The sequence below is a fragment of the Pan paniscus genome, chromosome 6 (assembly GCF_029289425.2).
Source record: "Pan paniscus chromosome 6, NHGRI_mPanPan1-v2.0_pri, whole genome shotgun sequence".
In the NCBI taxonomy this organism is placed as follows: domain Eukaryota; kingdom Metazoa; phylum Chordata; class Mammalia; order Primates; family Hominidae; genus Pan; species Pan paniscus.
In genome coordinates, this window is record NC_073255.2 from 142,451,345 (window position 1) to 142,475,750 (window position 24,406).

The 24,406-nt window shown below is 47.8% G+C and overlaps 1 protein-coding gene across 10 annotated transcripts in view; it reads right to left on the reverse strand.

Annotated features, from left to right (window-relative positions):
- Positions 1-4,287: 4,287 nt before the first annotated feature.
- The window catches only part of ATXN7L1 (ataxin 7 like 1), a 266,428-nt gene continuing 246,309 nt past the window's right edge, over positions 4,288-24,406 (reverse strand). The window contains exons 8-13 of one of the 10 annotated variants that reach the window (XR_010112781.1): positions 23,041-23,233; positions 19,170-19,291; positions 16,811-17,116; positions 11,739-13,852; positions 9,567-9,641; positions 4,288-6,913 (exon numbers count right to left, since the gene is read on the reverse strand). Coding sequence is in view for 8 of the 10 variants with exons in the window: in XM_034964730.3 (XP_034820621.1) it covers positions 6,875-6,916; positions 9,567-9,641; positions 12,901-13,852; positions 16,811-17,116; positions 19,170-19,291; positions 23,041-23,233 (1,690 nt within the window). In the remaining 2 variants the exon portion in view is untranslated. Of the gene's footprint in view, positions 6,917-9,566; positions 9,642-11,738; positions 13,853-16,810; positions 17,117-19,169; positions 19,292-23,040; positions 23,234-24,406 lie in introns of all 10 variants that reach the window. The other 9 variants (XM_055114801.2, XM_034964734.3, XM_034964731.3 and 6 more) reach the window with 9 other exon arrangements.

Consider the following 24,406-nt stretch of genomic DNA (forward strand, 5'->3'; position numbering starts at 1 on the left):
GGGAGAAACCGTCTCCATGATTCAATTACCTCCACCTGGTCTCCCCCCTTAACACGTGGGGATTCTGGGGATTCTGGAGATTACAATTCAAGATGAGATCTGTGTGGGGACACAAAGCCTAACCATTACCACACCTCTTTCTCTTGCTTTCTTAACCTCTCCCTCTCCTATTTACCTCAGTCTTACCAGCATATGGATTATAATCTGGTCTCTCCTCCCTTGAAAAACAAAAAACACAAAATCCAAAGCCTCCCTCGTGCTAAGCTCCTTAGGATTTGTCTGTCTACAAAAGGAATTCCCTTGCTTAGCTCTCACACACCCTCCAAACCACTCCAGTTTGGCTTTGCCCATGCTCCGCCCTCCCATGCCAACGCTACTCTGTCACACCTGTTTTGCTGAGGCCACTGTGGTATGTTGAATAGTGGCTCCCAAAAGATATGTCCTAACCCCCAGGCCCTGCCAGTGTGACCTTATTTGGAAAACCAGAATTTGTGGATGTTAGGCATCTCCAGATGAGATCATCTAGGATTTAGGGTGGGCCTTAAGTTCAGTAACAGTTGTCCTTGTGAAAGAAAGGCAGTGGGAGATTTAAGACATGGGAGAAACAGGGAAGAAGGCCATGTGAATGTGGAAGCAGATTTGAGGGTTGAGCTTCTAAACCAGGGAAGCCAAGGACAGCAGTCACCAGAAGCCGGAAGAGGCAAGGAAGGATTCTCTGCTAGAGCCTTGGAAGGGAATGCAGCCTGCGGACGCCTTGATTTTGGACTTCTGGTCTCTAGAACCATGGGATAATAAATGTGTGTTGCTTTAAACCAGCACATTGTGGTCATTTGTCATGATAACCTTAGGAAACTAATAATTCACCAATGACCACCACGTTGCTAAGCCCTAGACACGCCGCCATCCCTGTCTTCCATTTTGCAGCAGCATTTGGTTCAGCTAACTGCTCCTTCCCCAAAACATGTACAGTCTTGGCTTTCAGGGAACCACTTTCTGCTGGGGTCACTCTTTGCTTTGAAGGGCTTCATCTTAGGGTTCCCTGCCAGCTTTCTGGCTCTACCCAATCTCTCTTCTCTTCTCCCTTTACATTCTCTCAGGTAATCACAACAATATTTTTTTTAGTAGAGACGAGGTTTCACCATGTTGGCCAGGCTGATCTTGAACTCCTGACCTCAGGGTGATCTGCCCACCTTGGCCTCCCAAAGTGCTGGTATCACAGGTGTGAGCCACCATACCCGGCCTGCTTCCGATCTTCACTAAACGCTCCTGCTGCCAGCCCCTCAAAAAGCCTCTTCCTCCTTTGGTTTTCCATATCTGAAGAAATGACATCTCCACCCAAACTAATTGCTCTACCAGAGACCTGGGAGTCATTCTTTACCTAAACAAATCTTATCAATTTCATATCTAAAATACATATATCTTGAATCCACTTCTTTTTTTTTTTGAGATGGGGTCTCTGTTGCCCAGGCCGGAGCACAGTGGTGTGAGCACGGCTCATTGCAACCTTTGTTACAGGGGGCAGCTAATTAGGCACGGGCAGGGCAGGAGAGAGCTCCCTCACCCCCCACACACCAGGAGAGTTGGGTGGCCCTCAGGTCATGGTCGGGCGGTTGTTAACTGTTTCGCTAAAGTAATAATTGGTCACAGCCGGTGCCAGGGAAAGGCAGTCTCCTAATAGAAAACACCTGAAACTATCAGCCGCTTCCCAGTAAGATCTCAGCAGTGGGGAGAAGTAATGCAAGATCCTGGAAGTAGGCCAATGGATAAAACCCCCAAGTCAAGAGATCAAGCTGCACGCTTGGTTTTTCAAGTCGCCTGCTTGGTCCACTTCCAATTGCACTTTCCTTCTTTCCTTTCCTTACTGCTCTAAAGCTTTTCTTTTTTTGAGATGGAGTCTCGCTCTGTTGCCCAGGCTGGTGTGCAGTGATATGATCTCAACTCATTGCAACCTCCGCTTCCCAGGTTCAAGCGATTCTCGTGCCTCAGCCTCCTGACTCCTAGCTGGGATTACAGGCACGTGCAACCATGCCTGGCTAATTTTTTTTTTTTTTTTTTTGGAACAGTCTCTCACTCCTTCACCCAGGCTGGAGTGTAGTGGTGCAACCTCCGCCTCCCGAGTTCAAGTGCTTCTCCTGCCCCAGCCTCCCACGTAGCTGGGATTACAAGCGTGTACCACCATGCCCAGCTCATTTTTTGTATTTTTAGTAGAGATGATGTTTTACCATGTTGGCCAGGCTGGTCCCAAGCTCCTAACCTCAGGTGATCCACCTGCCTCGGCCTCCTGAAATGTTGAGATTACAGGTGTGAGTCACTGAGCCCATCCAGCCTCTAGAGCTTTTTAATAAACTTTCACTCCTGCTCTTAAACTTGCCTCGATCTCTTCTTCTGCCTTATGCCCCAGTTGAATTTTTCTGAGGAGGCAAGAACTGAGGTTGCTGCAGATCCGTATGGGTTTGCCACCAGTAACTTGGATACCTTCCACTGGTAACACCTTGACCTACCTCCCAAGCTCAAGCAATCCTCCCGCCTGAGCCCACCAAATAGCTGGGATCACAGCTGCGCACCACCATGCCCGGCTATTTTTTTTTAGGGACAGGGTCTCCCTGTATTGCCCAGGCTGGCACACACTTTTCTTTATAGCTACTGTCATCATCTTTCGATCACACTGATGTTCTTCACTTTGTCTCTTGCAATAGCTTCCCACTGATTCACCACACAGTGGCTAGAGTGCCCTTTTAACAGATCACGGTACCGTGGCCCTCCTTAAAGCCCTTCCAAGGATTCCCACTGAATTGGACACAAAATTCAAACTCCCTAAAGGCCTTCTGTGGCCTCGTCCCTGCCCTCTGTCCATCTCTCTGCCCCTGGTCTGTCCACAATGGACACTCTTTAGGCTCCAAGAAGTGATCTCTGCCTTCAGATCACTTCTTCAGAGAGAACTTCCTGAGAGCTGCCTCCTCTCCATCGTAAATGTCTCTCCTGTTACTTTCTCTCACAGAATTCAGTTCTTTCCACCATAGCATTTGCCACAATCCGTAATTACACATCTGATCATGTGTGTATTTATTTGCTTTCCTTCTCACTGGGTTGCTTCCAGAAAGCAGCTTGGATCGTGTTTCTCATCCCTGCGCACAGAGCGCCTGGCTCAGGGGCAGGCACAGAGAGGGTGCTCTCTAAGTACTCGCTCAATGAATCCACTGTCTTCTCTTCTCCTCACAGTCGTCTCCTGCCTCAAACGCAGGTCTAGCAGAAAGGCTCTTTTGGTGAGAATACCTTCACCCCCGGCAAAAAAAAAAAAAAAAAAAAGAAATACCAAAAATTTAAATTTTATGAAAACCCGAAGACTTTGTTTTACAAACATATAAATTATTTTATTTACAAAGCCATGTTACAAAAAAAAAAAAAGCAAAAAAAAAAAAAAAATACAATCGCTTACTGGAGAATATTTCCAGGCCTGGTGAGGAACCATGGCAGTATCAATAGATACATGTTTGTTCTTTCCTTTTAAAACTGTAAGCCATAGAATTTACTATTTACACCTACTTTAGACATTTATTCTGCTTACAATATCACAGGCATGGAATGAACTCTATCTGGTAGTGCTAATACATAGAGGTGCGGGACGAAGAAGGAAAATACTTAGTGTTACAAAATATGGATTGTAGAAAAGAAACCCACTCCACAAGTGTGGCATTTGTTTAGAATGATTGGACATGCTTTCTTCAAAATTTTTCTGGAAAAGGTTCTAAAATTGGTAGTAGGAAAGGACAAATGAGCAGGTGCAAATTCTTGTCTGTGCAACAACAGTTATTTAATATACCCCATGACTGACCAGCTACGTAAAACCCACAGAGTTTTGTTAAAGTGCCATGGGCCGACAGCATAACAAAATATAAGGTGTAAATAGAAAATTTCTTTTTTTCCTTTTTTAAAACAAGAGTTCACTGAGAATCAGCAATAATAGAATATGCTGTATAAACTATTCTCTACAAAGGTTGATCAGCATTATTTACAATTGGTACATTGATACAAAAGAAGGCATACAAGTTATCCAAGTCGCTTTTTTTTTTTCTTTTCTTTTTTTTTTTTTATGGCTGACAGGTCTATGCATTGCGTTATGCTTCACAACCAGAGCTTTCGAGCCTCTATGGCTGGCGACAAGTCAGGAGATCTTCAGGCAAAGAGGGGTGTGTGCAGTCAAGGGACTGGGAGAGAAGACTGAGTGGGTGTGCAGAACAGAAGGACCCAGAGGACATCACCCTAAAAATGTTTTATAGGCTGCTCCAGTTTAACTCCATTAAGACAAACCCAAAGAGAACCTTTTATTTGCATTCCATTTTTCAAGCTGCAAGTTTTTAATACATCATTGTAAAGTAAACCTGTGGTTGACTGCCAAGGAAGAATACCGTGGGCTTTCCCTTTTTGCCCAGTTTTCCAGAAATATCCTCACCTTGGTCATAGCCAGTCTTTTGACAAAGTAAGCAGCATTCCATGAGGGTGGGGGGGTGGGGTGGGGGCTCTTTATTCCAGCTTCCAATTCAAGATGTAGAGAGCTACAATGTCTAAACCTATTGAATTGCTCCTTTAGTCCTTGAGACATTATTTCTCAGAAGCAGCCACTTAATCTCTCAACCTTTGTTTTCCCTCTTTGACTATAAGAGTTTGTAAATCAGAGGGTTATTTTGTTGCGGAGATTTTGTTTTTTGTTTTTACTCCTGCAAGTTTTACAACTCAAAATAAATTATAAAAAACAACAGACCTCTGAAACCGAACAAGACAAAATTGTGCAAAAATAACAAAGATATGTACATACTTTTCAGTCTGAAGAAATGTACAATAAAAACATAATTCAAAGAACATTTTAAAAATATAAACATTGCTTAAACTTTCCTAAGTTTCATATTGTTTCTGAAACTATTCTGGTCAGTTAGCTCTGTAATATAGTAAAACATAAATTATTACAAAATTAACACTATAAAAATTTACTTTAAGAATATCTTCTAAACTTTTTTTCAAAGGGTCTAACCTTGTTTATAATTTCTTAAACATTTATAAGTCTTAAAATCTCCTTAACCTTTTTTTTTTAAAAAAAGAAAAAGTAACAATCATCCCTTCAATTTGCAGTCTCTTTTCCCAAGACGTAAATAAACCAGCATATAAGTGCACTTTTAACACTGTAGAAATAAAAATGAAATCATCCGAACTAATGTCCTGGTACTTAATATCAACTCCTGATTTTTAAACAAATCATTTTATATTAAAAAATTTAGTAATCCTATAAGAAACACTCACTGTCAGTGCAATTCCATTGATGAAAATCACTCCATTTGCCTCCCGTCTTTGCAATTCCAATTGTGTGGTGAAACTTAACAGTAGTCTGATCTTTGGGTTGGGGGAACGGGAAAGAAAAGGAAAACTTTGGGGTGGGGATGAGGGTTCTGCCCAGCTATGAAACTAGCATTCATTTCTGATTTAAGGATGAAACAAAACCTCCCAGTATCTTTGCTATACATCATATGCAAAGTTACATGATTAATAGCACAGAACACCTATTTTATGTTGTGAATTCCTTTCCTGATTATGATTCCCTACTAGAGCTTATGGTATTGCTGTTTCTTTTAAAACTCCAGTGTGAATAGTTCTATGGCTGCAGGGCTCCAGCGTGGCTCTTCCAAATGGCTGTTCTTCACTGAGCAGTGGCTGTCCTTACCATTCCTTCATGGGGATGGCTGTCTCTAAGACAGCAAAAGCTGATCCATGGGTGTGCTGATCCCACCAGGTCCCTGTGGCCCAGGGCATGGGGGTGGGTGGGAAATGCTATTATTTATTCTGACAAAAGGTTTGACACATACCCTTTTGTGGAAGCTCTCCCTGGGGGGCTCTTCCTAGCCCAGGAAGGCAGCCTAAGAACCTTTAGCAGCTGTGGTCACCGTGCCTCCTCACGGAGTGGCTTTCTGGGTTCTCACGACCTTTTTCCTGGGATTTCTCCCTCCTAGCTCACCCTGCTGTGGGCACTGGCACACTGATTCCTGGAAGGGATTCTGCAGATTCCTGACCAGCTCAGACCACCAGTCTCCAGTTTTTTTAGGGATCATCTCCTACCCACCATGCTCTGCTTGCTGCCACCTTCCCAAACCTGTTCTGGCCCCTGTCCCTGACTGGTTTATCCTTTCTGAGCTGCACAGCTGGACAGTGGTATTAGGTAAACCACATCACTAAATGGCCACTGTTCTCAATCTCGCTTCTAGCATTTGGCTCCAGCCATGGTGGGCTGTGGAAACTGGATGAGGGAACCCCACCCACCCTCCAACTCTCCACTCCCAGCTCCTCCCCAGCAAAGCCCCCTCTCCCTGCACACAGTCCTGAGGGGATCCTATGAGAGCCAGGTCCTTTGAAGACCAGTGAGGACTCAGAGAGTGGTAGACGTAGGGATGGAAGGAATCGGGTGGAGAGGACAGGAAGAAAAAGGGCTCTGCCTGTGCTAAAGTTCAAGAGCTTCAGAGCATGCCAACCTGGAACCAACATTCTGCAATGTCTGCTCTCATGGCTGGAGCAAAAGGATGGTACAGTAGCAGCATCAGGAGTGAGGGGAGTGACCCCAAATTTGGAAGAATGTAAAAACATGGCAAATGAAAGGAAAGACAGCGGAAACCAAACACTGGAACTGTTTTCTGTAAATCTCAAATTCACCTTCTTTTGCCTTTTTAACTAAAAATTGGTCAATTAAAAAAAGAAGAAGAAAGGCCAGAGTCACAGGGAGTGCACAGAAAACAGACTCTCCCCCCAGCCCACTCCCCTCCCTCCTCCTCCCCATGGCCTCCTCGGATGGGATTAGGTGGCCTGGAATTGATGTGGAAGTGGCTTCATAGTCTTGTTATGGAAGAGTCCTTATCCTGCCCGTTCTGTTTGTGTTCTTCTAGGAAAGAAAAGAAAAACTTGTTTCAAAACCATACAGTTGAGATTACCCATGAGAATTCAAGGATGGAGACTTAGTTTTCCCATCTATAATAGAAAGGACAATATCCCACCTCCCATATCCAGCAAAGGGCAGCTGGAATAGCAAAAGAGATGATGGATCTAAAGGACCCAATAGCAAATGAGGTGATGGATCCATGCATGTAAGGCAGTCACAGAGGTCCTCACTGTGGAGGAAAACACAAGGACGAATGCCGCGGACATTCCTGGGAGTCCTCTTTGGGAGAGTGGACAGAATAATTGATGCCTTCATTTTTGTTCTCCATTAGTTCACCTTTTCCTACCTAACCTACAGATGACACTGCAAATTATCTCAGGAAGGATTCTAGTGTTGGGTTAAACACAGAGGCTCTGGAGAGAGAGATTTTGTGTTCAAGTTACTTGGCTTCTTAGTGTAGCCATCTTCATCTGTAATCATCTTGTCCCTCACAGGGTTGTGAAAAGGTTTAAATGTGTGTAGTGTGTGTAAAGGACACAGCACGTAGCCCTCTCTCTGCAGGCAGAGAGTGCTACACAAGTGGTGGCCATTTGTGTTTGTCAGGGCTGATTGCTGGCATTTTGGGTTCCCAGCAGGTGTACCCGGAGCTATGGGCACATGCAGGCTGTGTTTGGTGAGGGTGAAGTGTAGTCTGTAGGTACACATGACAACCTCTACAAGAGGCCCCATCAACAGAGGCTGACGGCCTGAGTACAAATGTGCCTTCCCACCCCAGCACACATGACGGGCTGCAAGTGTTCTGGCACAAAAAGGACTCAAAATGGTGAGGAGACTCTCCCTGGCCTGGGGATACAAAAACCATTTCCCCATAATCTTTACCCAAACTCTACCCAAGATTTGTGGGAAAATCCCAAAGGGCAAAATACACACACGTTGCTATTTTGTTATTTGGTGTCTACAAAACATGCAGTACATCTAAGGCAACATAACAACATGGTTATATATACACGCACACCCACACGCACACCCACACATTTTCCAATCATGTGTAAGGGGCAAAACCCCACCCCCTAATCCTTCCTGGTCCTCCCTAGACACATATGCATACACTCCATTGAGAAAATCATTTATCACAGGTGTACACACCGACTACTCTTATACATCAAGTTTATAAAAACTACTAAGTCTACCCTGAATACTGCTGCCATGAAACTGCATCCTGAATGGTGGCTGCAGCTCATCAGAGGCTTTTGAGAGAGTGCTGATGGACAGACACCATGGGCAAGGCCTCCCCCTCCTCTTTTTTTTTTTTGAGACAAAGTCTCACTCTATTGCCCAGGCTGGAGTGCAATGGTGTGATCTTGGCTCACTGCAACCTCCACCTCCCGGGTTCAAGTGATTCTCCTGCCTCAGCCTCCTGAGTAGCTGGGATTACAGGTGCGCACCACCATGCCCAGCTAATTTTGCATTTTTAGTAGAGACGGGGTTTCACCATGTGGGCAAGGCTAGTCTCAAACTCCTGACCTCGTGATCTGCCTGCCTTGGCCTCCCAAAGTGCTGGGATTACAGGCATAAGCCACCATGCCTGGCCTAAAAAAAATTTTTTTTGAGATAGGATCTCACTCTGTTGCCCAGGCTGGAGTGCAAGGTGCAATCACAGCTCACTGCAGCCTCAACCTCCCAGACTTCAGTGATTCTCCTGCCTCAGCTGCCTGAATAGCTGGGACTACAGGCATCTGCTGCCATGCCTGGCTATTTAAAATTTTTGTAGAGATAGGGTCTCACCATGTTCCTTAGGCTGGTCTCAAACTACTGGGCTCAAACCATCCTCCTGCCTCGGCCTCCCAAAGTGCTGGGATTATAGGTGAGGCATCATGCCTGGCTGGCAAGTCCCTTTTTTACAATTTTTTTCTTGAGACACAGTCTCACTCTGTCACCCAGGCTGGAGTGCAGTGGTGCAATCTCAGCTCACTGCAACCTCCACCTCCCTGGTTCAAGCAATTCTCCTGCCTCAGCCTCCCGAGTAGCTGGGACTACAGGCACGCACCACCACGCCCGGTTGATTTTTGTATTTTTTAGTGGAGATGGTGTTTCACTTTATTGGCCAGGCTGGTCTCGAACTCCTGACCTTGTGATCTACCTGCCTCAGCCTCCCAAAGTGTTGCGACTACAGGCATGAGCCACCATGCCCGGCCGCAAGTCCCTTTAATCAAATCATCTTCTTTAATTTTCACAATAGCCTTAGGAGGGAAGCATCAATTTTGCCTTTTAACGAATGAAAAAAACTGAGACTCAGAGAGGTAATGTGCGTACGCTCATACAGCTGGTAATAATAGCTAACACTTGTGGGTTTACTGTGTGCCAGGCATTTTCTAGTGGCTTTACATGAATAGGCTAATCCTCACAAAAGCCATAGAAGGTAGGGCCCAGTATGATCCCCACTTTATAGACAGAGGAAATGGAAGCACAGAGAAGTTAAGTAACTTGCCCAAGGGCACACAGCTAACTAGAAGGCCTAGGTTTGGAAGCCAGGTAGCCATGCTCTTAACTGGAGATGAGGTTTGAATCAGGGTCTCACCCCAATGTCCAAACTCTTTCCACTCTGCTGATGACCATATGAATTTTTGCCCCACCCCCACCCTCAGTAACTTACCTGTCGGCTGTGTCCTGGGCTGGATATACTTGAAGGACTGGATTGTGACAAAGCTAGGCTGCTATTTTTCCCAACCTGAAAGACACCATTGAAGCCCCACTCAGACACACGAGCCAGCCTGGGAAGGGCCTGCCGATGCCACATGTTCTAGGGGAAAGAAGGGCTGCACAATGCCTCCTTCATTCCCTCAGATTGGCTCGGAACCGGTGTTTCCATCTTAAGTGGCAGAGAAAATGAAAATGTTGCAGAGGGTGCCTTGAGGGATGCCCTCTCCTTCCCAGAGGAAAAGTGGAATTGTGGGGACTCCTCATACTGCTCCCTAGCTGGCCGGGACCGAATAGGGAAGGATGAGGACAAAGGCATCTGGTGGAGATGCCTGGCTCCTCCTGGGAGCTTCACTCAGCAGAGGCTGGGCTTTTCTACCTGTGGCCAAATGGTCACACAGCTCATATACCTCTGACCCTCCGTCCCAAACCCATTTTGTTTCCAGCCCAGACTCCCTCAGCCTGGCTGCAGATAAAACACCTGGATCTTTTGCTGGGTCAGTTTTCCCGGCTAGGAGATGTAACGCACACGCAACTGTTCTTTAGGAAAATAGCACGATGGTGCTGGGCTTCTCCTTCATGTGGAGGGAGGACAGGAACGCTATGCATGCGGGTGTGGCCACTGTGCCCTTCCCCTTCCTCTGGGACTGTCCTTCACACAATGGGCCCGGTCCTTGGGGAAGCTGATGCCAGGCACTAACCAGTCCCTGTCTAGTCTGCAAAGGCAGCTTGAACTTTCATCCTATAAACCACTCCTCTTCTCCATTAACTTGCCTTTATGTAAAGACGTTTGCCTTACATTATTTTATTTATTTATTTTTGAGACACAGTCTCACTCTGTCGACCAGGCTGGAGTGCAGTGGCACGATCTTGGCTCATTGCAACCTCTGCCTCTGGGGTTCAAGTGATTCTCCTGCCTCAGCCTCCCGAGTAGCTGGGATTACAGGCACGTGCCACCCCACCCGGCTAATTTTTGTATTTTTAATAGAGACAGGGTTTTGCCATGTTGGCCAGGCTGGTCTCCAACTCCTGACCTCAGATAATCCACCCATCTCGGCCTCCCAAAATGCTGGGATTACAGGTGTGAGCCACCACACCTGGCTACATTCACAGTCTTGATTTTTATTCAGTTTAATAGCCCTGTGGCAACTTCCGGCCTTATACCAACCAGATACAATTAAATGGATCCCTAAATTGTTCTCAAAGCAAAAGTTTATCTTGCATTTCTCAATCTCATGCGTTGCCCCCACCCCGATCTCCTAGCAGAAGTAACACAGATCCCAAGGGCCTTTGCCTTTACTGAATACTTGGAAATCACCAGTGATAAAGCCTTTTCTTAATGCCCTGCTGACAAGCACCGAGGTATCACCTGCGTTAGAGAACCAATGCTGACCAGATCCAAGGCAGCCGTTAAATGCATCCGTTTTTTTGAATTCCCTCCTGATGAGCACTTGGCTGCTCCTTTCACCACCGCTTCTGGCTGACTCAGCATTTACTAAGCATTTCCTACAGTCCTGCAGACCAAAGTATCAACAGAGCCACATCTACTCAACACAGAGGGGACTCTGTTAATGGCATGGAGGCTAAGAGGCCAGACTCCAGAGCCAAAATGCCTGGGTTTAAATCCTAGCCTAACTACTGCTTCGCTGTGTGATTTTGGGTGCCTTGCTTAACCCTCCTGTGCCTTGGTTCACCCATCTGTAAAAGGAGAGTAACAGCAAGTAATTATAAAATGAGTTAATACACCTGAAGTGCTTGGAACAGAGCCCATCATCTACGTGTTAGGTGCTGGGACTGTATCTAAAATGAGTGAGATACCACGGCCTTGCTGTTCAAGGCGTGGCCTGGGAGGCTGTTAGAAATGCAGACTCCCAGGCCCCTGCCCAGGCCTGCTGATTGAGAATCTGCATGTTCACAAGCCCCCCGGGGGATTCGTGTACATGTTCAAACTTGAGAGGCCTTGGCTCTGCCCTCCATCCTGGGCCCTGGCGGTGGCACCCACCAGCAGTTTAGCCTCCAGGGAGAGCCCTGTGGGTGCCAGCCCCCCTCCCTCACACCCCTGGCCGTGGGGAGTCAGAACAGTGCCCTCAGCTCGAGCGAGAGGACCTGTGTCTCCCGCTCCTCTCACCTTGGCCTCGGTTTGCAGCTTGTCTGGCCCTTGGGTTCCAAACTTGCTGTTTCTCATGTGTTTGTGATTTGTGAATCCCCCTCAGGCTGTGCTCTTCATGAAGTTATAACAAGTCTCATAAGTGGTGACATAAAACATTAAAACATCTTTTAACAACTGCCTCCCATTGCTCCAAAGTCCTCAACCCTAGATGGGGCTGGGCTTGGGGTTTGGTTCCCTTGATTCTGTGTAACGGTCTCTGGACACACTGCCCTGATGGGTCTAGGCTCCTGGGCAGGTTGGCCGGCCCTCTCGTCAGACCTGGCTCCCCAGAGAATCCGAGGCCAGGCCCTTCCCCACGTCTGCTCCCTCATCTATATGCCCAATTGGCCCCCGAGGCTGGGGCGGGGGTGGTGGTGGGCTTTCCTAAGTAGCCCCCCAGCCGGAGGAGAAGGACTAGACTCAGGGATGAGAACAGAGCTCAAGGGAAAGAAACATGATTCCTTCCCAGACTGCGCCACACTCTCTCAGCTTCCTCACCATACACACTCCTATCTGCACCATGGCATTGAACACTTCTTTGCCAGCTGGTGACAGTTGCAGTTTTTCTTTAGGAAGGAAAGAATTCTATTAGGAGGAGGTGGGGGTCGAGGCAGCCTAGGAAAGTGGGAAGGACAGTCACCTGGGAGCCGGGCACAGGCGCTCCCACTCCCAGGTGGGACCCTGGGTCAGCATTTAACCTGCCTGGGCCTCAAGCTCTTCCTAAGGGGGTTCCAACAGATCAGATCAAACCTCTTAGCAACAGAACTCTTTAATGACAATGTTCTCAGAACCTCAAAAGATAAAACTGACCGATGTGGAGTGGGGAACTCAGAATCTCTCTGTGCCTCAGTTTACTCATCTGTAAAGTGATAACTGCACCCACTGCACTGGGGTGTCATGAGGACTCAGTGAGGTAATAACCGTAAAGTGCCGAGAACAGTGTCTAGCACATAGTGAGCGTGGTATCAAGTACTTGTTCAGTAAAGTGCTCTCAAAGCGGAGGGTGAAAACTGCCTTCGGGGAAAACGAGAAAAGGAATCAAGCTTGTGTTACCTGTCGGAGCCGCCCGGCTAAGCAGGGGCGCTGCCCAGCTCCCCCTGCCCCCCAGAGCCGGTGAAGGCGGTGCCAGGAGGTCCCTTACCTGCCGAGAGGAGGTGCTGTTAACGGGATCGGGCACCGGTGCGAGAAGGCTGGGCGGGTTCTTTTTGTGAACGCTATTCATACCAGGCATTTTAGTGATTTTACAGGCTTTGCTACTAGAACTCGAGTTCTTACGCTTTTTTCCTTCTGATTTGTCAAAAGAGAGGGGCAGAGAAGACACAGCATTGTGTGAGGCCAGAGAGAGGTCCCCTGCGTGGAGCGCAAGGGAGGGCACAGAGAGGGGACAGGAGTCACTGCTGCCTCCCACCGCGCCCACCTGTCTCACTATGTCCGCGGGGCCACCGGGCAGCGAGGTCCGTCCTGAGGGCTCCAGTTTGGCACTGAGTGGGCTCACCCCATTGTTTGAGTTGTGCACAGACAGGCTGTTATAGGGAGGGGCCGCCTGATAGGAGTTCAAAGCAGAACTGGCATTCAAAACACAGTTCTTTTTGTGAGGCCCTGACAGTGGAGACGAGAGGGATGTCTGCAAGGAAGAGGAGGAGGAGGAGGAGGAGGAAGGCGAAGACTGTGGCTTCCTTTTTTTGTTACTTGGAGACTCGTCGCTACGGGTGGACAGGTCTTTGACTTTTGAGGATTTGCTGGTTTTGGTTTTGGATGGCTTGTGGGATGGGGAAGGGATGACGGCTGGTATCGGGGACACGGCGGATGGGGCCTTGAAGGTTGAGTCCATGATGCTGAGGGTTGCGGCCACATGAGGGAAAGCTGTGGTGTGGGACATGAGGGCGCTCGGGTCCGGCGATGTCACGAAAGCTGCGTTTGAGAGCATGGCTGATGTCATTATGTAAGAAGAGGTGAGCCTCGAGCTGATGGGAGCTGAAGGAAGATACACAGCACTGGGGTTGCTGAAAGGCTGCAAAACGGATGCTGGAACGGGGGTGGTGATGTGGGCTGCTGGCGAGGGCAGGGGGCTATCTGCCGCAGGAGGGATCTTCCTAAACATGAGAGAAGAGTGAAAGAGAATCAGTGAGACATCGGGTTGGCATTGCTCAGGAGGCTCGATGACGTTTGAGCATCAGGGCTACAGAGGACACCCCGGCAGAACCAGACTATGGAGAATGGAGCCTTGAAGGATGGGAGAATCTGAAGCATGGCCCCTCCTTATGGCACCCCCCATTGCAACATCCAGCAACCTAATTTTCATCACGCACAGTCTTTCAGATCCTTTTCTCCAGGCTTGGCTGCTGGAGAAGGCCTGATTTTGGTTCATGAATAAAAGGTCAATGTTATTTCCAGTATTCTCCTCTCTCAACCACTGCCCCCACCCCCCAACTCTCTTTTTTTGGCAGCGATGAAGGTGGTTTTTAATGAGAAGTGATCATTTCACATGTAGGTCCTGGTTGCAAGTAAGAAATGTGAGGACAGGGCTTTGCTACCTGGACACAGGGGCCGGAGCTTCCCCTCTCTACCCACTCCAGCTTCTGCCCAGGGACTCTCGGGGCTTTCCCCACCCTGCTCTGGGCTGGAGGCAGTTGGGGAACGGCCCTCTCCAAGGCCAGCATCCTCCCGCCTTTGCTGTCTGCAGCCTCTGGTTCCCTCTGCAGAGAGCCATTTCCACATTGACTCGCGGCTGCTGGCTCCTGGTGGCTGGGCCGTGGAGGGTTAGGGGTTTGGGAATGGTGAGATGGCAAGTTGCCCACTCCCAGGACTAGCTTTGTTTTTTCCTATTCAGCCCATTCTACCTTAGCTCTTGCTCAGAGGAGCTGTCTGGGGTGTGGCTGCTGACCTTTAGCAGGTCTTCTTGTCCTGTGTTAGGAAATGGTGAGTGTGGGGACCCTCATATGTCCAGAGAAGGAGATCAGGGATTTCTAGTTTGTTCTGAAGATAAATGTAGGATGTGGACAGGAGGAGAAAAACAGGAGGGGAGGGGAAACCCACTGTTTTCTTCTTTGGTCTTCTTGGAGCTTGGGGGGTACCTCAGAGCAAACTCCCTGGAGCCAAGGCCGGCACTAGGCTGTGGCTTACTCTTGGGGCCTCCCTGCAAACTCCATCTTCTGATTTGCGCTGGGAGTGACTCCTCCTTCCATCCTACAGCCTGGGGTGCTGCTGCTGCTACTCTGGGGACCGGGAGGAGGCACACGGCCACAGGGATGTTTGTTCGTGATTTTGCAGGAAAGCACATGGCCCTCAGGAGCCAGGTAAATGTGTTCAAGCTGGTCCTTTCCCATTTCTCACCTTGCTCCCTCTCCCGGTTTCCCTGGGAAATCATTTTCACTGTAGCTGGGGCTCACTAGCGATTAGGAACTAGCTTTCCTTCTTTGAAAGCAGCACATGAAGGTGAGCAGGCCCAGAGCCTTGCCCCAGTGGGCTAGAACACGTGCAAGACAGGGCCTCACACCGTCCTTTCTCTTCTTTGGAGGCCACTCTCCCAGCTGTAGCATCAGGACCAGGTGCCAGGGAACTCTGGAAAGAGGCACTGCTGAGAGATAAATGTCTCTCCTAGCATTCCTCTCTGAAGATTCTGCTTTTGGCCTGCACTTTGGTGGAGCCTGTGGCATCCATCTTTAGGGTAGAATCCAGAGGAATCCTTGTCCTTGAAAACGTCAGACCAAAGGGATCAAATATAAGAGAAAAATGTTGCCAAACTCACAACGGCCATGATGGCATTGAGAATTTACATTCTCTCAAGCCTAAAGAAGGTAAGAGATCCTGTAAGCACTCAGCAAGGTGCCCCATAAATACTTGTTGCAATGAATGAATGAGTGAATGAATGGACGGATGAATGGGTAGGTGGATGGGTGAGCAGGTGGATTCTCAGCAGCACCATACCCATATTGTCAGGGACTATGCATGGTGGGCAAGGACTCCCATATGATCAGACTGGAAATGTCTACACACATCCTTAGAACTGTCTGGCCCTGCACAACCCCTTCCTAACAGGGGCAGGGAACATTTCTTAGAGGGGGAGGAACCTCCCAACTTTCCTGCTGCTTTTGTTGCCTTGCTGTGGTACTATAGGCAACCCACTCCATCTTTCCTTGACTCAAGTTTGCTTACACTAAAGTATAGATAGAAATACATGTGGGCAGAGGTTTGGCAGTTACTTGTAATAAAAAGTTATTTACAAATACCAGATGGCTCATTTAGAGAGGATCCCAATCAATGACTTTGAATGGGATCCATTTTTTCCATTTTTTTTTTTTTTTAGACGGAGTCTTGCTCTGTTCCCCAGGCTGGAGTGCAGTGGTGTGATCTCGGCTCACTGCAAGCTCCGCCTCCCGGGTTCACGCCATTCTGCTGCCTCAGCCTCCTGAGTAGCTGGGACTACAGTCACCCGCCACCAGGCCCGGATGAATTTTTGTTTTTAGTAGAGACGGGGTTTCACCGTGTTAGCCAGGATGGTCTCGATCTCCTAACATCGTGATCTGCCTGCCTCGGCCTCCCAAAGTGCTGGGATTACAGGCGTGAGCCACTGCACCCGGCCTGAATGGGATCCATTTTTAATGTCTCAATTTATAATTTTCCAATTAAATAGTATAAATTCACACTTCAACTTCTGCTAACTAGCAGAGTTGAAGTCCTAAATCTTACCTGGCTGACACTCAGGATTGGGACGGGTGCTCTTTTTAGGCACACTTTCTATCCTTTTCTTGCCTCACTACTCACAAGTGGATAGCAGGGGCAGGAGGGGAGATAGGGCAGGGGAGAAATAGGGTGAGGGGCATGTGGCAGCTCCCTGTCCCCAGGAGTCCCTTCCCTGCCAAAGCTAAACAGTTTATGTGTTTTTTTTTAGGTGCCAAATGGCAGTGGATTTCAGCTTTGCTGGGCTGTGCCCTGGTTTAAGCTTTGCACACTGGCCCAGGGAAGTCCCACACTAAAGCCCACAGATGCAAATAAATTACTGACAGTGCCCAACCTCCCCTGCCAGGTGGCATGGAGGTCCAGATGCTGACCTGGCTGAAAGAGAATACTGTGTTGGCGGCTCCTGATGCAGAGTTAAATGCTTGTTAAAGAAAAAAGAGTCTTGGCCGTTCCTTTTCTTCCTAATGTCTTCCACGCCCCCATCGGCTGCCATCCCTCCAGGTTCGGGCCCGCCGGGGCCTGGGGTTTGGGCAGCGAGGTTGAGAGGGTAGCGGGGTGCTACGCTCTCCAGAGTTGACACCCAGGCAGCCCCAATGTTGCTCAGTGACAGCAGATTGGTTAGGCAAGTCCTGAACAGGGGGGAGGGACCTGATGCCCTGTGGCTCGGGTTTCTGTGCCTGAGGAGGAAAGGAATATGGAGCTTGAGCTGACAGGACACCAGGGAGTGAAATACAGATCAACACATTCCTTCCACGTGTCTGGGATTGACACTTCCATAACACAGGGAGCAAAGAGCTGCGAGGATCACCAGGGCTGGCTGCCGTCTTGGGGAACAAGAGCAGAGGCTCAATCACCAAGTAACTGAGAGCACAGTCACCCCATGTGTAGCACCAATTTGTTGCTGTTTGGAATGGACACAAGTAAATATCAAGGGTGCCCTTTACACACACTGGGCAGTCACTTAAATGGGAAGAAATGATAAGCTTCTCTTGTGGCCCTTACCTACCTTATAGTAAATGTTAACATTTAGTACTAAGTCTGCCATGAGAGCTCAATTCAGACACAAATGGGGCTCACTTCTAGAAGTTCAGGTCTGGAAGCTCTTTAGGCTTCCAGAAGGGGCCTAAGGTGTCGTAGCTGCCTGGGGGAGAGGAGGAATCCTGGAAGAGGGGCAAATTTTGACTTCTGTTCCCTCCCATTTCTTAGGAATCCCTTCCTTGCCTCTACTGGACCTCAGTGGGCAGCTGGGGGGCCTCAGCTGTTGTCTTTCCTGGACTGTCTAGGCCCAGATTTATGTGATCCATGACTCCAATGGATGATGATATCTTGAGAGCTCACCTTTGTAGGAGTGGGTGATGGGGATACCCAGTGGGCCGGCCTTACATTATCAAGTGGCCTATTATTTCTTACCAATAGCATTCTTCCAGATCAAGGCTTCTTCCCTGTTTATGAATCCCCTATTAAAATGTAAGTACACTGGGAAGTGGATAGTAAAGGAACTTAAGAGAAAGGGAACCTAAGTTGGAGTTTAGGGTAGAGAAGTACAAGTAGAGGTGGGTGGGGAGTCCTAAGGAGGCGGGAAGGGCCAAAGACAAACTTAACCAACTTCACAGCTTTGCTCAGGATCTGCCCTGTTGGCAAGTGTACAGATGTTTTCACAGGACAGCAAACAACTAGAAATTAGCAATTGGTCCACAACCATAATGAAATCTTTAGTTTTTTTTTTGAGACGGAGTCTCCCTCTGTCACCCAGGGTGGAGTGCAGTGGTATGATCTCAGCTCACTGCAAACTCTGCCTTCCGGGTTCAAGCGATTCTCCTGCCTTAGCCTCCTGAGTAGCTGGGATTACAGGTGTGCGCCACCACACCCAGCTAATTTTTGTATTTTTAGTAGAGACGGGGGTTTCACTATGTTGGCCAGGCTGGTCTTGGACTCCTGATCTCAGTTGATCTGCTCGCCTCAGCCTCCCAAAGTGCCAGGATTACAGGCGTGAGCCACCGTGCCTGGCTGAAATCTTTAGTTTTGATATTGTAGTATTAACATCACAAACAGAAGCATATATATATATATATATATATGTATATATATATTTTTTTTTAAGAGAGAGGGTCTTGCTCCATTGCCCAGGCTGAGTGCAGTGGCACAATCATAGCTCACTGTAACCTTGAACTCTTGGCCTGAAGCGATCCTCCCACCCCAAGCCTTTCAAGTAGCTAGGATCATAAGTGTGTGTCACTACACCCATCTAATTTTTAAAAATTATTTTTTGTAGAGATGGGGGTCTTGCTATATTGCCCAGGCTGATCTCAAACTCCTGGCCTCAAGCAATCCTCCTGCTTTGGCCTCCCAAGCGCTGGGATTACAGGCGTGAATCACTGCACTCAGCCAGAAGCATGTTCTTAATATCCTTAGATTCTCTAGGAGCAATAAAAAGGCCCTTTAACTTAGGTAAACAGACAATATATTATCTAACATTCTTCTCATTTAGGAGATTACCAACACAAAAATGGTCTCCAAAAAAGACAAAGCATGTAACACATCATTCGTGTTTCTCAAAACCTTCAGGCAAACCATTAAGAAGAGCTGGTATTTAAGAATTAATCAAGCATCCTGACTTCAGAATCATTTTGTTCTATGAAAAGTCAGCCACTGACATTTATTTAGAAAGTTAAGTTTCAGGTAACTGTGGGGCAGCTTGGATCTTATATTGCACAAAAGCTGCTCACTTACTTCCACATCTGTGAATTCAGGTGTTTTTCTACCATGGAGTTTAGTGCGAATCGAAAACGATCCCATCTTCTATCAAACACATAGTACCCTCGTCCCATGAGGCGACTCCCAAATGAGCAAAACTGTGAGGAAAAAAAAATTTTAATTTTGATTACAGGTTAATAAGTTAATATAAACTATACAGAGAAAAATAACATTTACATAAAAACACACAAGGGCACAGTTTTACTCAAAGAAGCAAACCGTACTGAAGCCAAAAATACTTCTGCAGTTCTGTAGTTTGAGCTCTGGATTTTCTGCAGAACCTCATATTACAACTCAACAATAGCTACGTTCAATTTTCTGTGGCACAGAAGGGGCTACGTTTTCTACTTCTGGGATTGAGCCAGCATTTTTGGTTAAGAAACAAATAATGCCAGGCACAGTGGCTCATGCCTATATTGCCAGCACTTTGGGAGGCTGAGGTGGGCGGATCACTTGAGGTCAGGAGTTTGAGACCAGTCTGGCCAACATGGTGAAGCCCCGTTTCTACTAAAAATACAAAAATTAGCCAGGCATGGTGGCACGTGCCTGGGATCCCAGCTCGTAGGGAGGCTGAGGCAGGGGAATAGCTTGAACCTGGGAGGTGGAGGTTGCAGTGAGCTGAGACTGTGCCACTGCACTCCAGCCTGGGTGACAGACTGAGACTGTGTCTCAGAGAAAAAAAAAAAAAAGAAACAACAACCAACACCCAGGGTGACTTTTCAGGACCATCTGTTTGTCCTATTATCAGCCACATTTTCTCAAGGAACTTGGTGGTTCCCTGCTTCTCATGATAGTAATGGAAACTGCTTGTGCTGGTGTCCCAGGTCCCACCTTTCCTATCTGATGTCAACAGAGCCACTTTGCTTCCAGCCAGGCTAAATGCCTTCGTTTCCCAGTCTCGACCACATTTCTGCCTCCAATCAGTCTTTGTAGGCTGTCCTGGGACACAGCACCACCTTGAAGCTTTTGCTCCTGCTGTTCCTTCTCCCTGTTGTCTCCTTCCTTCTTCTTTTTGTCAATCCCAATTCCCCCCTCTCTCTCCTGGTTCCCTTATCAAGACTCTCATTTCCAGTGGCTCTCATCTGAGTGATCTTCCCACTGTGAATTCCCATGGCACACCCATTGCCTGCTTTATTACATTTTGCCTTGGACTTATGACATGGCTGTTTTACGTTATACACAGGATGCCTACATACCTGATTCGACTATCAGTGTATAGACAGGGGAGCCCATCCTCTTCCTTCTCCTCAGTATGAGGATAGTAGGCATTTGGGCTAACAAATAGATGGGGGAGACAGGGATCCACAAAATGTTTAAAGCACACTATCCCTCTTAAAATATGTGGATGAAATATTGGCATTCAGATGTTTAATAAATATTTGATTATGATGTTAGGGCAACTGGAAGGCTAGCAGACAGAAATGCAAGAAGCAGCCTCAGAGAAGGTGACATTTGGCTGGTTTAGGGCTCAGGCAAGTCTGCAAATGACTCTATAACTCAAAAGCAGCTCTCCCCCTTCCTCCAGGCCTCACAGCAGCTCCCTGGCCTCTCTCCCAGACACAGGGCTGGATTGGCACTCATTCCACAAACCCGTCCTGGAACTAGACTTTGGAACAGTTCTCAGGAGGAAATGCAAGACCTTCCCTTTGTTCTGTTTCTATTGGTGTTTTGGGGGGTTTCGCATTAAAATCTTGTCACCCATCAAATCTGGTACTGCTGATGAAAAACACTTTTCTGCACCTTCATGTTAAGTGCTTATTGACCAAGCAAGAAAACATACAAAGGGAATTTTCCGACATAGAAGCTGGTCCCCGGCAGCATGTGGGAGCTGTTCCAGGTCTAGACATCATTTCTTCCCTCATCCCAATTGCTAAAGATGCACCGAGCAAGCATTCATTACAAACAATGATTTAATGTATCAACTGGCCATGACAGAAAGGACAAAGCAAAGACACAAATCTGTGGCCTTTCCATTTAAATCAGCAAAACATTAAGGGCACACAGCTGCGCCACATCCCGAGTTTAGCGAATCCACTGCAGCCTGGCAGGTTGTCATCTGGACAAATGTCTTGATGTGCTCCAGAGTCTGGCCTTCTGGCAGAGCCTCATATTTCTTTCAGACTCAGGAGCTGGAGGCACCGTTTTGTCTTTGCTACCTGTGTATCTGATTCCGTACAGATGCGAGGCTAGGCCCTGAGAGGCTCCAGTTCCCGGCTGGCATGTTACGCCTCCAGCAGAGCTGTAGATCCTCACTGCGTGGGCCACCGTGGCAGACCCTACTGGTTGCCAACCTCACCAACTACCACCCACTCCCACCTCTCTCTGTCTTTTCCTTGCTAACAGAACCACACTTTTATTCTGATATCTGACACAGAGCAGTAATCAAGCGGGTCTCCTCCCAGAACCTTGGGATGAATCATGGCTGGTTCCTCCTGCGTCACTGCAACCCCTTCCTTCTCTGCTGCGAATTGATCCGGCGGGGGCATGTGACCCATTTCTGGTAGATATAAGGGGAAGTCTGCTGGGGTTTTCATAGGAAGATTTTCTTTCCTAACATAAGGCAACATCTTGGAAGAAGACCCCTTTTCTGTTTGTCCCTTTCCAACCTGAGTAGCACACCACTGGGTGAGGATGTAATATCGGAGCAGCAGCTGACGTACAGGGACCATGCGTGAAAAGTAGAGGCAATTGCAGAGATTGTCCCTCAGCTCCATGACATCGTGGAGAAGCTGAATCAAGGTTGGGAGCACCTGCCTCTACACGCCCTGCTACGTGAGATGATTAAATGACCTTAGCGCTTGTGCCAGATGAGTTGAATGTTCCACTTCTGGCAGTCAAAGGCATTCTTAATCGTCCCTATTTTCTGTACTAAACAAGAGGCAAAGTCTCAGGCTGATGGTGAGCCACAGGTAAGCATTATCCCCAGGAAAGGAAGTGAACTTGGCCTTCGTTCATGACATGGATAGGAGGGAAGAGGGATTCACTCGATCTTGATGCGGGACCAGGATGGATTTCACTTATACAGTCTAGAGACAGAGCTGATCCTGCAGGACTCAGGCCGGCACCAGAGTAAACCACCATGGGGTCCCATGTTCTAGGCCCCTGCATTTGGCTCTGCAATGGCAGCACCAGGCATTCCCTCCTCAAGTGCTCGTACGCAAACAATAAACAAGCCTCCAGCGGATGCCTCCTGTGAGGTGGGAAACTAAGGTCCCACCTCAGTGTCAATGACCTTCTGAACTGTCAGTGTGCACTCATTCAAGGAAATGGAAAGAAAGTGCCCTTATTAATCAGCAATCATGGTGACCTGAAGTGCTTCCTCTTTCCTTCAACACACACACACGCTCAGTTCTGGTGCCATATGGTCACACAACAGTAACACTTAGAACCAACAGGGGAGAATACCAACAAGGGCTGGCCCCTGACACGCTGCTAAGACAGTTTCCAGAGTAGGTGAACCGAGCTAACCCTGGACATCAGAGGCTCCATTTTTAGATGGACAAGGCCAGAGGGTCAGCTCCTGAGTGCACTTACAGAAACACTATTTCTCAAGCGTGCTCGCTTCAAAGCGGGCCATAAATACTCGGGATTATCCATTTTTTCCCCTTTTTTCTTTTTAGTAGTATGTGGAAGTACTTGGGATTATAATAAGCTGGGAGCCCATTCCTTTCCTTTTGTAATGTTCAAGGGTATTTCTAAGGCAATCATTCAAACTCATGGTAAGCCTTTTTGTAAAACACTGCGCAGGCAGCCTTGCCTTAGGAGGGATCATGCCTCTGGTATGATCACCTAAGTGTCTGCAAAGCACAGGCGAAGAACGCATGGCAAGGAACGGAAGGAGGCCTACCGCCAGAGGTCTGGGGTGGTGCGTGGAGAACTGACAGTCTAGCTTCTCGGATTCGTCGGCTCCGTCCATCTCCCCTTCATCACTGGACAGTCGGCTGGCGAGGTCACCTCCAACCGGTGGGAGTGGGGGCTCTGGAGTGTGGCCGCTATGATTTGAAGATGTGCTGCTGCTTATGCTATTTGCAGATGATGGTCTAAGGGCAAGAGGGGAGAACAAACAAAATAAACCAAATGAACCTTTTCTGAGGTAACAAGATCCACCCAGTTTAATGGTGCTCAGAAAACAGCCTGATTAAGGCCAGGTTCGGTGGCTCACGCCTGTAATCCCGGCACTTTGGGAGGCCAAGGCGGGCAGATGACGAGGTCAGGAGATCGAGACCATCCTGGCCAACATGGTGAAACCCCGTCTCTACTAAAATACAAAAAATTAGCTGGGCATGGTGGCGCGTGCCTGTAGTCCCAGCTACTCAGGAGGCTGAGGCAGGGGAATTGCTTGAACCCGGGAGGGGGAGGTTGCAGTGAGCCGAGATTGTGCCACTGCACTCCAGCCTGGGCAACAGAGCAAGACTCTGTCTCAAAAAAAAAAAAAACAGCCTGATTAGCCTTGCCAATACCTCAGGGAGGGCACATTGGTGGTGACTTTGCATAAGGGAAAACAATCAAGGCTGAAGGGTTTGCAGTGACCAGCTCTCTCCAGTGACACAGTCAAGTTAGGTTCTGCCCCACTTGCTGTCCCTGGCGCAGATGACAGGAATGATGGGAAAGCCCAACAGTGTAAGTGGAACATGAGATATGGGAACGTGACAAAGTGAACTGAACCTACACCAGTCTTCTATGAATTCAGTTACAACTATTCACCCATTTGCAGGTAAGTAAGTTGTACTTGCCATACAGTTGCTTTCCTTTGAAAGGGGAACCTGACAGCAAGATCAACCAGGTAAACAAGATCAGGGCAATCACCAAAAATATCAGTAATGAAGAAATGCAGTCCTATGCATACGTTCTTTGATACAAAGCTATGATTTTAGGAAACTGTTATACTGGCATGAAAAAAAGTTTTGTCCTGGTGATGGGCCACTCATTAGTACCTTACTCAGCACCCATACCTGTTACTTAATATTGAGTTGTAGTTTAATTGTATTTTCTGAGGATGAGTGTTTCAATTTACATTTATTTATTTATTTATTTGTTTACGAAACACTCTCACTCTGTCACCCAGGCTGGAGTACAGTGGTGTGATCTCGGCTCACTGCAACCTCTGCCTCCCAGGTTGAAGCAATTCTCCTGCCTCAGCCTCCCGAGTAGCTGGGATTACAGGCGCACGCCACCATGCCCGGCTAATTTTTGTATTTTTAGTGGAGACAGGG